Raw genomic sequence first — 15,898 nt, forward strand, 5'->3', positions numbered from 1 at the left:
ATATAGTTGTAGGATATTTGAGTTAGGAGCTGGATGAATCCCTCTTCACTGAGGCAGGTTTTGTGTGGACTGCTTTGCCCAGGGTTTTCCTGTAGAGGTAAGAGTAGCAGCTGGATGATGCTATCTAAGCAGTCATCTTGTGTTCCTGGGCTGTGAGTGTTTGCCCAAACCAGGTCCTAGTGTACTGGCAGCTCAAGGCTGGAGTATCCATGTCAGTGTGTTGGACTTCTGAGTAGTTCCACCTGTGACAGCGGTGGAGGCTTTGGGCTGGAGTAGCTGGTCTTGGGGCCCAGGTGCATTGCAGGAATTTTGGAGGTGGTTTCACAGGCCTAGTGGGAGCTCTAGAGGCACAGTGGCAGATCGTTGGTCTCCAGCATGGAAGCCTCAGATCTGAGACTGCAGAGGAGCCAGAAGTAGGACTTCTGAGCAGGGCCTCAGAGTTAGAAGCAAGGCCATGTGGATGGTGGGAATGATCTGACCTGGGTAGTGGGGTCAGGGCCAAGCAGGCAGGATGCAATTAGGGCATGGAGGGTAGAGTCAGGGCTGAGCCAATGGTAGTCTGTTCCACAGACTCAGGGACTGCCTGGATGCCAAGTCATGCAGGCAGAGGTCAGTTCTAACAGCCCAGGGACCATGGAATTCTCCTTGCCCCTACAAGGACCCACCAAAGCAGTCATCCAAAGTCTCCCAGGTTGGAGCCTGCAGCACCCTAGTTAATTCCTGTGCTCAAATCCCATTGCACTGTAGGGGAGCGGTGCTTGGCTTCCAGTCACAGTATGTCACTCAGGGGAGCCTCTGGTTAGTGTGCTCCCTCCCCAGCCCAGGGTGAGTATGTGAAGTTCACTGCCACAAAGCTGGATCCTGCTTTGACCTGGGACCATGCACCCAAGAGCTCAGGATGGCATTATCTGCTGCCCAATCCCCATCGCACCTCTTGTCTGGTGCAATGACTCCACAGACTCCAGGAAGAACCCAGTCCATCCACATAGAGGTCTGTGGTGGCAGAAGGAGCCCTGTCACATCTCAAATACCATGCCTGTGGGGTGAGTGCAGTATCCCAGCACTCTATCCTCCTATTCTTCCCCACATATACTTTGATCTTATCAAATGTATCACCCCATTACCTTTTTTCCACACTGAGTATCCCATGTTGCTTCTCTGCAATTTCAAAATATTCCTTCTGAGAAAGGCAATCCATATATAGACAGCTGCCTGCAATTTTCACTTCTTTCCTTGAGACCAGTGTGTTTGCAGGCTGCTTCTAGTCTGCCATTTTTTCTTTTCTCCATTTCTTTATGTTAATGATTTACTATAACTGCGTTTCATCCCATCAAATTTAGGATGTTGTGGAAGGGGAGTTCCCACAGGGACTACTCCAAAATATACTGAGATGGGACCTGTTGGGATTGCAAAAAAAGAAGTACTAAATGCCAGAGTGATCAGTTTAAAGCATTTATTAGAAGAACTTACAGAGTTTAATAGCAATCCTCAGGATGAACAGTGAGTGAAACTTGGTGTTCTACCTAGGTATGTACACCATGAGGGAGGACAGGGTATGGAGTTTTCATGAAGGTTTAAGGAATTTGGCTCTGGGCCAGGGCATTTCTTTCAGTGTTTCTGGCAACAACCTAGATAAATTTATCATTGCCTGGGAATATTCAAGGCTCCAGTTTTGGCTGAATCCTGATGGGAAAAACCTCCATTTGGCTGGGTCACAGAGATGTCAAGGCACTGTGATTTTTGGTCATGACACAGAAAGAAAGCAGGGGGAGCTGGGGAAACCTACATACTAGAGGATGTATTTTCCTAGCTTTCTCACCCATACAACCTGAGACATTTACTTTAGTCTTGAATCTACCTTAACAGTTGTCTGCTCTTTACTGGGGAAGGCTTAATTTTTAGGCATTAAAATTAGACACAATTTTGGACATGCTGCTATAATATTAAAGCCTTGGATTTGCTCAAGGATTTTTTAAAAATGTGCTTTGAGTAGTCTAAAGCAAAAGCAACCTAACTGAAATTTATATTTATGCATTCCTACTAGATTACAGATCTTGTCATTGTGCAGCTATGATTTAATAAGATATTTTAACAGTAATAAAACATTTTAGAATTCTGCTAATTGTTATTTTCTAAAAAGTTTAATTATTTCAATGGAAATACATGGAAACATTGTAGAAGTGGGAAAATGTTTATGGGTAAAAATTCAATATCAAATATGCAAATATTCACCTTCAAATATGGAAATAATTTATTTTTTACAAATTACAAATGGATATGTTTGTTTGCAAGGTGCTTGTAACACACACACAGTCTTTAAAATATCATAAGAAAAAACTATATTCTTTTTAGGTGGTCTTTGTAAAACAAAAGCAAATCTATCAGCAAGGGTATATGAAAATAAAACATTAAGCAAGATTGATTTATGGAGGTGATGTAGAAGGTCAAATGACAAAACCACGTCTTTTACAATTTTGATGAAGCATCCCTCATTCTGACTTTTATCACTCAGTTTAATAAGAAATCACATTGATACCAAATTAAAGTCTATTTTATCCTATTGCTTATACTTTACTCTGTATGTGTAGAGATATAGGAGATTTCTAAAAGACAAAGAAGTTTGAGACTTCTAAACTTGAATTCTGATAAAAGGTGAATCTCAAAAGTATTGATAATTTTAAAAAACAATTTTGTAAGAAAGGCATGACAGCCAGTGGTTATCTAGTTAAGCACAAATTTATTGTCAGAGATTGTGAGGTTTTAGCTGTAAAAACTATAGGATGAACAACAAATACTCAATGCTAAGATTTTGTTTTCTCTCTTAATAGGTGAACATTATACCACTGATTGCCAAAGCAGATACAATTTCTAAAAATGATTTACAGAAGTTTAAGAGTAAGATCATGAATGAATTGATTAGCAATGGCATCCAGATATATCAATTTCCAACAGATGATGAAACTACTGCTCAAGTGAACTCATCAATGAATGTAAGCTTAAGTAAAACTATTAGTAATATATTGGAACTTGTATCTGGCAGACTATAAATGAGTTGTGCTTTTTTCTAAAATCCAGTGTGACAAAATATTTTGTTTTCTTGGTTTTGAAAAGTGTTGCTTACAATCAATTCTTTTCTAAAACAGCTTTATTTAGATTTAATTGAAATATCATACAATTCACCCATTGAAAGTATACAATTCTATTATTTTTGGTATATTCACAGATATGTACAACCATCACAACAGTCAATTTTAAAACATTTTTATCACCTTGAAAAAGCCTATACTGTTAGCTTTTTTCCCCACCTCTCACCTCACCCTTGGTCACTCCCTCCCCAGTCCAAGGCAACCACTCATCTACTTTCTTTCTTTAAGATTATCCTCTATTATATTTTTATGTACTTTCTACTGTTGGTCCATAGATTATTATTGCTATATTAGAGACAGAAACAATTTCAGGAGTTTTGCAGAGCTTTGCCCTGGAGGAATATGTGAACGTGTTAGTTCGCGTATCAAAAGCTGCCTGCCCTCAGGAGGGCATCTTAAAGGTCAGTGGCGGCTGCTTTCCAAGGTGATACTGCAGTCTCAAACCAGTGGTTTTCACCTGCTTTGAACGACAAAGCAGGTTTGCATTGGAGCCATGGGAGGAGACCTGATCAAAGAGTGCCAGCCCGACAGACAGACGCCTGCGGCTAAAAGCATTTAGCCCAAGGGGCACCTCTTGCTTGACTCCTGATTACCTGTCTCAATCCACAATAACTAGATAAAGAAATATAGAGTCACTATATCTCTGTTTAACTTTTCTGCTAAAGTGATAGTTTTATCTTAGAACTTAAAAGTTTGTCTCAGAAAGATTTTGTAACCATTTGCTCATGTAGATAGAGTTAATTAAGGGATCCCTGGAAGCCTTTTGGGAGACTTTTAACCTAAAATGAACTACCTGTTATTATGTAAATCTGTTACCCCTGGCAATTGATCACTGTACCCATAAATACTGATGTGAAACTTCACTTGTGGCCTCACAATTTACGGGAATATTGTGGGGTCTCCTGAGCCCCCCTCTTTTCATAAATCTATTCTTTATAAAACTATACTATCATCTCTGTGTATTCTTTTATTTCTATATTCTATTATTTTCTATTTTCTGTTATTTTCTTATCCTTTGCAACGACCCCTGCCTGACAGACCCAATTTTTTGCTGAGAGCGTAGCTAACTCCCCATATTCTACCTTTATAAATTTCTCTGTTTTAGATATTCCATATGAATGGGATAACATGTGGTCTTTTGTATCTGGCTTCTTTCACTTACCATAATGTTTTAAAGATTTATCTATGTGGTAGCATGTTGTTATCAGCTCTTCATTTCTTTTTATGGCCAACACCATTATAGGGATACCACATTTTCTTTATCCATCATTTAGATGATGGGTATTTGGGTTGCTTCCACATTTGGATTACTATAGAGAATGCTGCTATAAATATTTGTGTACAATTCTTTGTGTGGACATATGCTTTCATTTCTTTTGGGTATTTGCCTAGAAGTGGAATAGTTCAGTAATATAGCAACTATGTTTAATCACTTGAAGAAATCTAGACCTTTTCCAAAGTGGCTTTACCAATAGTTCTGCTTTCTCCACTTCCTTGCTTTGATTGTTATTATACAAATTTTTTATTCTAGCCATGCTAGTGGGTGTGAAGTGGATCCTATCATGCTTTTGATTTGCATCAGATCCTTTGCCCATTTTTAGATTGGGTTTTTATCTTTTTATTATGAATTGTAATAGTTCTTTATATATTCTAAATTCAAGGTCCTTATAAGAAATATGATATGCACCTTTTTTCCATTTTGTGGATAATCTTTTCAGTTTCTGTTTGGTTTCTTTTAAAGCACAAAAGATTTTAATTTTGATGAAGTTCGATTTTTCTACTTTTTTCTTTTTTGGCTCTTTTGCCTCATATCTAAGAATTCTTTGCTAAATCTAAGGTTATAAAGGTTTACCTATTTTTTCATAAAGTTTAAAAAATGTGGTAAAATACACACAACATTACAGGATTTACCATCTTAACTATTTTTAAGTGTATATTTCAAGGGCATTATATATTTACATTGTGCTACGACCATCACCATCCATCCACACAACTCTTTTTATCTTACAAAACTGAAACTCTGTACCTATTAAACAATAAATACTGATTCCTCTCTTCCTCTAATCCTTGGCAACAACCATTGTACTATTTTTCTCTATAAATTTGACTATTCTAAGTACCTCATATAAGTGGAATCAATATTTTTTCTTTTATATCTGGATTATTTAATAGCATAATGTCTTCAATGTTCATCAATGTTGTGGCATGTGTTAGAACCTCCATACTGTCTACTATAATGCCTAAACCAATTAACATTTCCACCAACAGTATGCAAGGATTCCCTTTACTCCACATCCTCACCAATACTTCTTATCTTTTGTTTTTTTGGTAACAATCTTTCTATTAGGAGTGAGGTGATATTTCTATGTTTAATTTCTCAAGGAACTACCATATTGTTTTTCATAGTGACTGCACTATTTTTCATTCTCACCAACAGTACAAATGATTCCAATTTCTCCACATCCTTGCCAACACTTGCTATTATGAGGTGTGCATTTTTTGATGGTAGCTTATATTAATACTAATGGGTGTAAAGTGGTATCTCATTGTAAGTTTGATTTGCATATCCCTAATGATTAGTGATGTTGAGCATTTTATTATTGGCCACTTGTATATCTTTAACATTCTTATGTTTCCCCAATACAAGATATTAGGGAAATGTCTGTTTAAATTTTTTGTCCATTTTTGAATTGAGTAATTTATTGTTCAGTTTAAGGAGTTCTTTGTATATTCTTGATATGCATGGAAGTTTTTAATTTTTATGTTGTCCAATGTATCTATTTTTCTTTTGTTGCCTGTGCTTTTGGTGTTATATCCAACATATCATTGCCATGTTCAATATCATCAAGTTTCTCCATGTTTTCTTTTAAGACTTTTACAGTTTTAGTTCTTACATTTATGTCTTTGATCAAATTTGAATTTATTTTTGTGTAAGGTAAGCCTTCTAGGGGTATTACAGTTTTAGCCCTTACATTTAGATCTTTGATCCATTTGATTTAATATTTATATATATGTAAGTTAAGGGTTCATCTTCATTCTTTTATATGTGAATATATGGTTGTCTCAGCACCATTTGTTGAAAATACTACTATTTCACCATTATATTGTTTTGGCACACTTGTCAAAAAAAGGTGACCATAGATATAAAGGTTTATTTAATTACACACACACACCCACACACATATGTATGATATATATTCTTGTTTCAGTATTACACATCTTGATTACTGTTACTTTGTAGTAAGTTTTCAAAGTGGCAATTTTGATTCCTACTACCTTGTCTTTTTGTTCAAAATTGATTTGACTATTCTGGATCCCATAAAAGTTCCATATAAATTTTCTTGTCAGTTTGTCAATTTCTGTAAAGAAGTAAACTGGACTTTTTATAGGGAATTTATTGAATCTATAGATTAATTTGGGGAGTATTGCCATCTCAACAATGTTAATTCTTCTATTTCATTTCCATCTTAACAATGAGTATTGCCATCTCAACAATGTTAAATCTTGATTCCATTAACATGGAATGTTTTTCAATTATTTAGTTCTTTTTAAATTTCTTTCAACTATATTCTGTAGTTATCAGATTATAAATTTTGCTCTTCTAATTTCTAAATACTTTTACGTTAATTTATTTTTAATTGAAAAATAATAATTGTGTATATTTACAGGGTAAAATGTGTTTCAATTTATATATACATTATAGAAAGATCCAATCAAACTACTTAACTATCTATCACCTCTAAAATGTCACATAAGTCTAGTTGTTTTATAGTGTTGTCCATGTCTTCTCATTACTTCTTCTCTTTGCTTTATCCATTTTTTATAGTGGGGTATTGGAGTCTTCAACCATTATTGCTGAATTGTCCAATTTTTCCTTTTGTCCTGTTTTTGCTTCATATATACTAATGCTTTGCTATTAGATATGTATATGTTTATAATTGTATCTTTCTGATTGACTCTTATTTTCATAAAATACCCCTTATTATCTCTAGTAGCAATGTTTCTAAAAGTTTATTTTATCTGAGAGTGGTATTACTACTCCAGCTTTCTTGTAGTTGCTTTTTCCATGTTTCAGTTTTTGCAACATTTTACTTTCAATATAGTTATATTTTTAAACGTAAGTTTTGTCTTCTGTATACAATTTATAGCTAAAGCATACTTTTTATCCAGTCTGCAAATTTTATCTTTTTTTTTTTTTACAGAAAGTTTATTGAGAGAGAGACAGACAATAGATCCTACTCCACAGACAGAATAGAGGTCCTTTCCCAAGTAGGAGGGGGACACCTAATGAGGCAATGGTAACATTTTTAAATGTTCAAAAACTCCATTATGAAACAGACATACATGGCCAGCATTGTCTTGAGGTCAGGCCATAAAGATTAGTCACAAACTGCTGTCACAGGAAGGTAAGTGCAATTTGTAAGACATCAGCTTAGTAATTTACCAACCCTGGTCCTGGGCCAGTGACTTGCTGATGACTTGTTCAGCTTGGTCAGGGTCCGGTATTGGCCAAAATGGCTGCTGCAGTCAGGCCCTCTCAATCTTCCTTTTCTGCCTTAGTATAGTATATATATCATATTTTCTTTATCCATTCATCAGTGGGTGGGTACTTAGGTTGTTTTCATACCTTTGCAATTGTAAGTTGTGTCTTGATAAAAATATGGGTACTGGTGTTGTTTACATGAAATGACTTTTTTTCCTTTGAGTAAATCTCAGGTAGTGGTATTGCTGGATTGAATAGTAGATCTACTTTTAGTTCTTTGAGAAATGTCCATAGTGTTTTGCTTAGTGATTATACTAATTTTCAGTCCCACCAGCAGTGTATAGGGGTTCCTTTCTCTCTGCATCCACACCAGCATCTATTGTTTTTGGACTTTATAATAAAACCTCTTCTAACATAGCTAATATGATGTCTCATTGTGGTTTTAATTTGAATTTCCCTGATGATTAGTGACATTGAGCATTTTTTCATATATTTTGGCCAATTGTCTATCTTCTTTTGAAAAGCTTCTGTTCATATCTTTTACCTACTTTTTAATGGGGTTATTTGTTTTTGTTCTTGATGATTTGCTTGAGTTCTTTGTAGAGTCTGGGTATTAACCCTTTATTGGCTATATAGTTTATGAAAATTTCCCCCATTCTGTAGGTTTTCTGTTTGCCCTGTTGATATTACCTTAGCTGTGCAGAAACTTTTAAATTTAATCAAACCTCATGTATTTATTTTTGTTGTTGTTGTGATTGCCATTGGGTCTTATTCATGAATTCTTTGCCTAGGTTGATTTCTAGAAGAGTTTTTTCTACATTTTCTTCTGGAATTGTTATGATTTCATGCCCTACATTTAATTCTTTTATCTATATGGAGTTAATGTTTGTGAGTGATAAGGGGTCCTGTTTTATTCTTCTGCATGTGGTTATCAATTTTTCCCAGTATCATTTGTTGAATAGGGCTTCTTTCCCCAGTGTACATTTTTGTCTGCTTTGTTGAAGATCATTTTGTTGTAGGTAGATGGTTTTATGTCTGGGCTGTCTGTTATATTCCATTGGTCTATGACTCTATTTTTGTGACAATACCATGCTTTTTTGGTTACTATAGCTTTGTAGTATAGTTTGAAGTCTGGTAATGTGATTCCTCCAGAATTGTTCTTTTGCTTAAGATTGTGTTGGATATTCAGGCTCTCTTCTGGTTCTAAACAAAGTGTAGAATTATTTTTTCTGGATCTGTGAAATACGATGTTGGTATTTTGATAGGGATTGCATTGAATCTGTAAATCACTTTGGGTAGCATAGACATTTTAAAAATGTTAATTCTACCAGTCCATAAGCATGATGTGTTTTTCATTTGATTGTGTCATCTGTGACTTCTTTCCTCAATGTTTTTCAGTTCTGCTTGTAGAGATCTTTCACCTTCCTTGTTAAGTATATTCCTAGGTATTTTATTTTATTTGTAGCTACTGTGAATGGTACTGAGTCTTTGATTTGACTCCCTGCTTGACTGTTATTGGTATATAGAAATGCTACTTATTTCTGTATATTGGTTTTGTAACCTGAGACTTTGCTGAATTTATTTGTCAATTCCAGGAGTCTCTTGGTGGAGTCTTTGGGGTTTTCTGGATATAAGATAATATCATCAATGAAAAGCAATAGTTTTACCTCCTCTTTCCCAATTGGATACCACTTTTTACTTTTGTTGCCTGATTGCTATGGCTATGACTTCCAGCACTATGTTGAATAAAAGTGGTGACCATGGGCACACTTATCCTGTTCCAGTTCTCAGGGAAAATTCTTTCAACTTTACCTCATTTGGTATAATGTTGGCTGTGGGTTTTTCATATATGGCTTTTATAATTTTGAGACATATTCTTTTTAAGCTTAGTTTGTTGAGGGTTTTGTCATGAAAGGGTGCTGAACTCTGTCAAATGATTTTTCTGCATCTATTGAGATGATCATATGGTCTTTGTTTTTGCTTTGTTTATGTGGTGAATCACATTTATTGATTTATATATGTTGAACTATCCTTGCATTCCTGGGATGAAGCCCACTTCATCATGGGGGATTATTTATTTGATGTGCTGTTGAATTCAGTTTGTTCGTATTTTGTTGAGGATTTTTTGCATCTATATTTATAACGGATATTGGTTTGTAGTTTTCTTTTTTTGTTGTGTTCATTCCCAGCTTTGGTATCAAGGTGACACTGCCTTTGTGGAATGAGTTGGGGTTGATTCCCTCTTTCTCAGTGTTATGGAATAATTTCTGCAGTATAGGAACCAGCTCTTGTTTTTAGGTCTGGTAAAACTTTGATGTGAATCCATCTGGTCCAGGACTTTTTATGTTGGAAAATTTTTTTATTATAGCTTCAATATTGCTGCTCATTACTGTCTGTTCAGGAGTTTTTCTTCTTTCTGATTGAGTCTTGGAATTTTGTGTGTTCCAGGAATTTGTCCATTTCCTCTACATTTTCTAGTTTGTGTGTATAGAGATTTTCATAGTACTTACAAATGATATGTTGTTCTTCTGTGGTATCAGTCATAATATCTGCTTTTTCATCTCTGATTTGGCTTGTTTAGGTCCTATCTTTTCTGTCTCTGGTTAATCCAGTGAAAGGCCTATTAATTTTATTTCTCTTTTCAAAGAACCAACTTATTGTTTTGTTAATCCCTTGTATTTTTTTTTCCATTTCATTTCATTTAGTTCTGTTCTAATCTTCTTTCTTTCTTCTTCTTCCTCAGGGATACCTATAATTCAAATGTTAATTCACTTCACAAAGTCCTATATCTCTCAGTGCTTGCTCAGACTTCTTTATTCTCTTCCCTTCCTTTTTGAATGACTGGGTTATCTCAAGAGCCTTGTGTTCAAGCTCTGAGATCTGTTTCTTCTCCTTGGTTTAGACTATTTGTTAAAGCTTTCTGCTGTGTTCTTCAATCTCCTAAATGACTCTTTCATTTCTATAATTTCTACTATATCCTTTCTTATGTTGTATAGCTCACCTGTAACTTTTTCATTTTTTTAAATTAATTTTCTGAAATAATTTTTTGGCTTCTTTTTGTTGGTTTTCATCTTTCTCTTCAAGTCCATTCATCTTATTTGCCATCTATATTCTGAATTCCATTTCTGTCATTTTGGCTATTTCCTTGTGGGTGGAGTCCACTACTGTAGCTCTATTGTGATCCCTTGAGGGTGTCAAACTATTCTGGGTTTTTTTATGTGCCAGGGTCCTTTTGCAGGTTTTTTTCATCTGGCTCCTCTTCTCTCAGTTCTGGGTTAATAGGATTGCAGGGCACCTAGGAATTTTTGCTGGGAACTCTCCTGTTTAGTTAAAGGAAGGGGAGGACTCTAGTTGGATATTTTGTGTCCTCCTCTACAATGTTAACCCCTCAGGGAAGTGGTGTGTGCACTGAGAGCCTGTTGAATAGCTGTTCTGTTTAACCCATTTCCCTGTGATTGCCACCATTCAAGCCAGTGCTTTATGATCTTTGTGTGGGGTATATGGGTGTTCGCCAGCTCGGTGTTGGAAGCTCAAGTTAGGGGATGGATATGACCCTCTCCATGAGAGCTATTGTGGAGTGTTGCTCTGGCTGGGGTCACCCAGTGGAGGTGACAGTGGCAGCTGGTGAGACTATTTAGGCAATGCTCATGAATGACTGAGTTGTGGACATTTGCATGAACCAGGTCCAGGATTAATGTCTGCTAGTGTTGGGGGTTCCTGAGAGAAGTGTTGGACCTTGGGGAGGTTCTGCCAGCCCAGTAGCTGTGGTGAAGGCTCAGTGGTGGAGTTTGGGGGCCCAGACACAATTCTGGAATCCCGGGGTTTGTGTCACAGGCCGAGCAGGGGCCCTGGAACTACAGGGGGAGAGCCTTGGGCTTGGGTGCAGCAAGAACTTCAGAGCTGGCTCTGGGGATTATGGGGGCAGAGCACCACAGATGGAGGGCTGTTCCACCAGCATGGCAACTGCTGATGCCCAGTTGCACAGGCAGGGGTTTGTGTCAGTGGCCCAGGCTTGGATATGCTGGTCAGCAAAGGTTCTCCCCACAACCTAGAGCCTGCTGAAGCAGTCACCCAGTGTTTCCCAGATGGTGCCTGTGGTGTCTGAGGCTCCTTCTCTGCTTAGATCCCACATGGGAGGGGAAGCATGATAGGCCCTCAGTCACAGGGCACAACATGGGGGAGTGTCTGTTCTGTCTGCTCCCTCCCTGACCTGGTGGGTGTGATGTAAATTCTACTGGTGGAAGGCTGAGCCCTGAGCAGATCTGGCAATGTGCACCAGAGCAATCAGGATGATGTCAGCTGCATAAACCTGGGATTGGCAACCACCAGATCTCTGATGCACCTGCTTTCCAGTGCAATGTCTCTGCACAGATTCTGAGCAGTTCACCAATCAGCCCAGAGGTCTACAGTAGAGAAGGGAGACACCTCACAGCTCAAGCTTTCTGAAACTTTTATTCCTCTCCTATAAAGGAGTGCTCCCTTAGGCTGCTTCTATTCTGCTATCTTCCCATCTTCTCAGCAGTGTGAATTGTATTGGGATCCCCAGGTTAATCTCTTAGGTGGTAGGTGAAGCTTGTAAGGAAGAATTGGCTATGCCCTATTTGATTGAGTCAGTAGATGCTGTAATGGGCTGTACAATTTATCTCCCTGCAAGTGGTTGATGCTTGCAGGAAAGAGCCAACTGAAGATAGGTTCTTTTGTGCCTATAATAGGGTCTAGACCCTCAGGAGAAGTACTTGAATTCCCCAAGCATTGGTAATGGCCCTGTAGCTCCCAGAGGATTGCTTTTTCTGCACCACAGCAGACGTTGGTGGAGGAGCAAGCCTAGCTGGGGTTAAGTCAGGTGATTCTGCCTTCAGGCTCTTCAAAGGTAGGTTTTAGAACTGTCCTGACAGGGGTCAGAGGTCAGCTCCCAGGCTGCTGAAGAAAGCTGCTGGGAAGGCAGCTGAAGCAGACTGGAAAGTCTGCTCATGGGGAAGGGGCCATCTGCACTACAGCAACTGGCTGTCAGGAGTGATCTCCACCCCTTTCAATCTACCCCAGCCTTGAGAGCCTCCCTCCAGTGTCTGGTTGCAAACAGGTGCCTGAGCTTGCCACACTCAGCAACAATGGCACTGCAGTCTATAAATTTCCCCACGTGAGGACCTGCCCAATCCAAAAGCTCAGCTTTCCTGTGTTGGGATTGGTGCTTTACTAGATTGCCATAGCCCAGACCCACATTGTACTCTCCCATAGTTCTGCCCATTTGGGCTCCCTTGACTCCCAAGTCCAGCTCTCAAATCTCCCCTATATCTCCCCCCAGCAATCTGATCAAGTCCTGAGGATATGGGATCTGGCCTATGTGTCTGTCCCACTGGTGAGCATATCCAGGAAATGCCAGTAGGTAGGGAAACCCCAGACTGAGTACCCCTGGGTCCATTGCACGTCCTCAAGGGGAAATGTGTGAGCCATACTCTCTGTGGAAACCACAGACTGGAGGACACATCAGCAAAGGAGAGGCAGCCACTTTTGAAAGCCTCAGCTCAATGGTCCCTCTCAGCTGCAGTGGGTAGGGGAGGGGGCAGGGAGAAAAAGAGTCTGAATGGAAGACATCCAGCACTCAAGCTCCTCTGGTCCCTCTCTCTGGAAGGAAGCCCTTCAGAATGTCCAAGCTCTAGGATCACGTAAGTTCCCCGGGACCCACGCAGTTCTGGGCAGGCATTGGGAACTGCCTATGTGAGAACAGCTGATGTAAAAAGTGAAGGGCTGGTGCTCCCTGGAGTGTTCAAAAGGATGCTATGGGTGGTGGATCAATATGGTGATTGTATTCTCCACTCTGAGCTGTGGTCATGGGAAGGAGGGGATTCTGAAGGGGCTGAAAGCCCAATGCTTTATTTTCAAGAAGGTCACAGTTCAGTGGTTGCAGCAGCAGTTGGGCCCATTAGGGTGGAAAAGCTTCCAAGCAACTCAGCTTCCCACTGATTACTGGAGCTGTGTGGGAAGAAGAAACAAAACCCCCACCTACTCCCCTCAGCTCTGTGCTTCTCCAGAGTTAATCTTTTTTTCCTCTTCCTGTTCTCCTTCACCATTTGCTTCTGTGAATTCCCTGGCAGGCTCTGGCACCTTTTCCTCCAAACAACACCTGAGCTGTGCCTATTTCCCCCTCTGCTCTATCTAAAGCCCTTCCTTCCCTCTGAGATAATCTGGCAAGTGATGTCCCTAGTCAGCCATCTTGCTTACCACTTGAACCTTTACCTACTTTTGGTCCTTCCCATCTCTTCCCTGGTGAATCCTAGCATTCTCTCCTACACAACCTGTTTGAAATGTTAAGAATCTGCTTACCATTCTGTTTCCTCTCCATGGAAGAGGCACATACAACCTGTGTACCTCTCTTTTTTATTTTTTTATTATTTATTTATTTATTTATTTTTTGGTCTGACTAGGTTATTTCGAAATATCTGTCTTCAAGTTTTGAAATAATTTCTTCAGCTTGATCTGGTCCATTTTTGAAGCTCTTGATTGTATTTTTTATTTTATTCATTTAATTCTTCATTTCCAGGATTTCTATATGGTTTTGTTATGATATCTTTTTATTGATTTTTCACTCATTTTCTGAATTTTCTTATCTCATTGTATTCCTTCTCTGTGTTCTCTTGAATCTCACTGAGTGTCTTTAATATCATTATTTTGAATTCATTTTAGGTTTTCATAAATTTCTTTTGCGTTAGAAATTATTGCTTGATAATTATTTTGTTCCTTTGGAGGTGTCATATTTCCTTACTTTTTTCATGTTTCTTGTGTTTTTATGTTTATATCTGCTCATCTGGTGTAACAGTTACTTCTTCCAATTTTTTCAATTTGCTTTCATAGGGGAAGACTTTGTCCTGAAGATGTATTTATGTTATTGGTTGGGTAAGGCTCTTAAGCTTTGATTCTTGTTATGTACAGTAGTGTAGTCTTCATATAGTTTCTTTGGCTGTAAACAGAGTCAGTGATGCCTGTGATTTTCTCAGCCACTTAGGCTGTGGTTGTTTGTGGAGGCTGTGATGAGGTTTTGCTGGGCACTGGGATGCCAGGTGGGCCAGTCCTCAGTTCACAGTGTTGGCAATGGTGGGCCAAGCATGATTTTCTTTGGGCCCTGGGCTATGTATAGAAACACCAGTGTTAGTGGGTTCAGAAGGGCTGATTATTGGGGCTCTAGTAAGGTTGCTTGTGTGTTGGCAGTGGCAGGATGGGTGGGTGAACAGGTTCTCAGTCCTCTGGGCAGCATACATGGTGTGGGCAATTGCAATAGTATTTGTGGGAAAACCTGGGACAACCAGGTGGCACACAATGGTGTTAGCAGTGACTGCAATAGGCTAGGCAGGCCAGCCTCATGTCCCTAGGTTGCATATGTGGGTGGGTGGGTTGTGGTGGTGGTGACAGTGTGGGTGGGCCCATCCTTAGTCCCCTGGGAGGAATGCACAGATTCCAGTGGTGATGAATGACTTAGGATGATCTCCTGGACTCTGGACCAGTGCCAGCATCAGGTATTCTAGGACTGTTGATAGGCTTGGTGGTGCACATGCATGCCCAGGGTGATTGATGGGGTGGGCCAATATTAAGTTCCCAGACAATGTGCTTGGTTATGGCGGCAACAACTGCAGTAGGTAGGGAGAGATTGTCCTCAGGGCATGTACAAGTACACTGTACTTGTTCCCCTTGTTCCCCACTTGTTCCCCTGCTGCTGGGGAAGTAAGAGTTGCTGTCAGTGGTAGGGGCCCAAGGCAGGCAGCTTTCAAGATCTGAGGAGTGCACATTTTGGCTCCCTTTTTTCCACAGATAGCCTCTGTGGTGTGGTGCACTGCCCAGTCCCTGGAGTGTAGGATTCTATGTGAGTTAGATTGCTGTGGATCCTGCCATAATAGTAGACTCAAATGGCATCGTGCTGCTGCAGCATGTGGGGAAAGAGGGGAATGTCAGGAGGGCTCCACTGGTGTGGAGCTATAGGGGCTTTTGTGACCCGGGGCAGGATGCAGTTTGATCGGGGCTGAGCTCTTAAAATGGCATCATGCTACAGTTGCTTGGGTCTCAGGGAGTGTGTGGGATCTAGTGTGAGCTCCCTCTCTGGAGCAATGCCAACGTGTAGACTCCAGGCAGCTCACTGTTCTAGTCTCATGGCTTGGATTGCAGGAGTCTGTGGTGGGAATTTGGACTGCTGGGGACCACTCACTTACCCTTTTCCTACACTGGGAAGACTCTCCAGGCTTCCAGCTGATTCTGGCCAAGTCATCTGCCTTGCTTCCCGCTC

The 15,898-nt window shown here is 39.5% G+C and overlaps 1 protein-coding gene across 1 annotated transcript in view; it reads left to right on the forward strand.

The window, feature by feature from the left end:
• Positions 1 to 15,898, forward strand: part of SEPTIN14 (septin 14) — a 99,011-nt gene that overhangs the window by 21,633 nt on the left and 61,480 nt on the right. Inside the window, exon 5 of the mRNA XM_045542168.1 lies at positions 2,829 to 2,990. Within this exon, the coding sequence (XP_045398124.1) occupies positions 2,829 to 2,990 (162 nt within the window). The remainder of the gene's footprint in view (positions 1 to 2,828; positions 2,991 to 15,898) is intronic.

Source organism: Lemur catta, chromosome 2 (genome assembly GCF_020740605.2).
Source record: "Lemur catta isolate mLemCat1 chromosome 2, mLemCat1.pri, whole genome shotgun sequence".
Lineage (NCBI taxonomy): Eukaryota > Metazoa > Chordata > Mammalia > Primates > Lemuridae > Lemur > Lemur catta.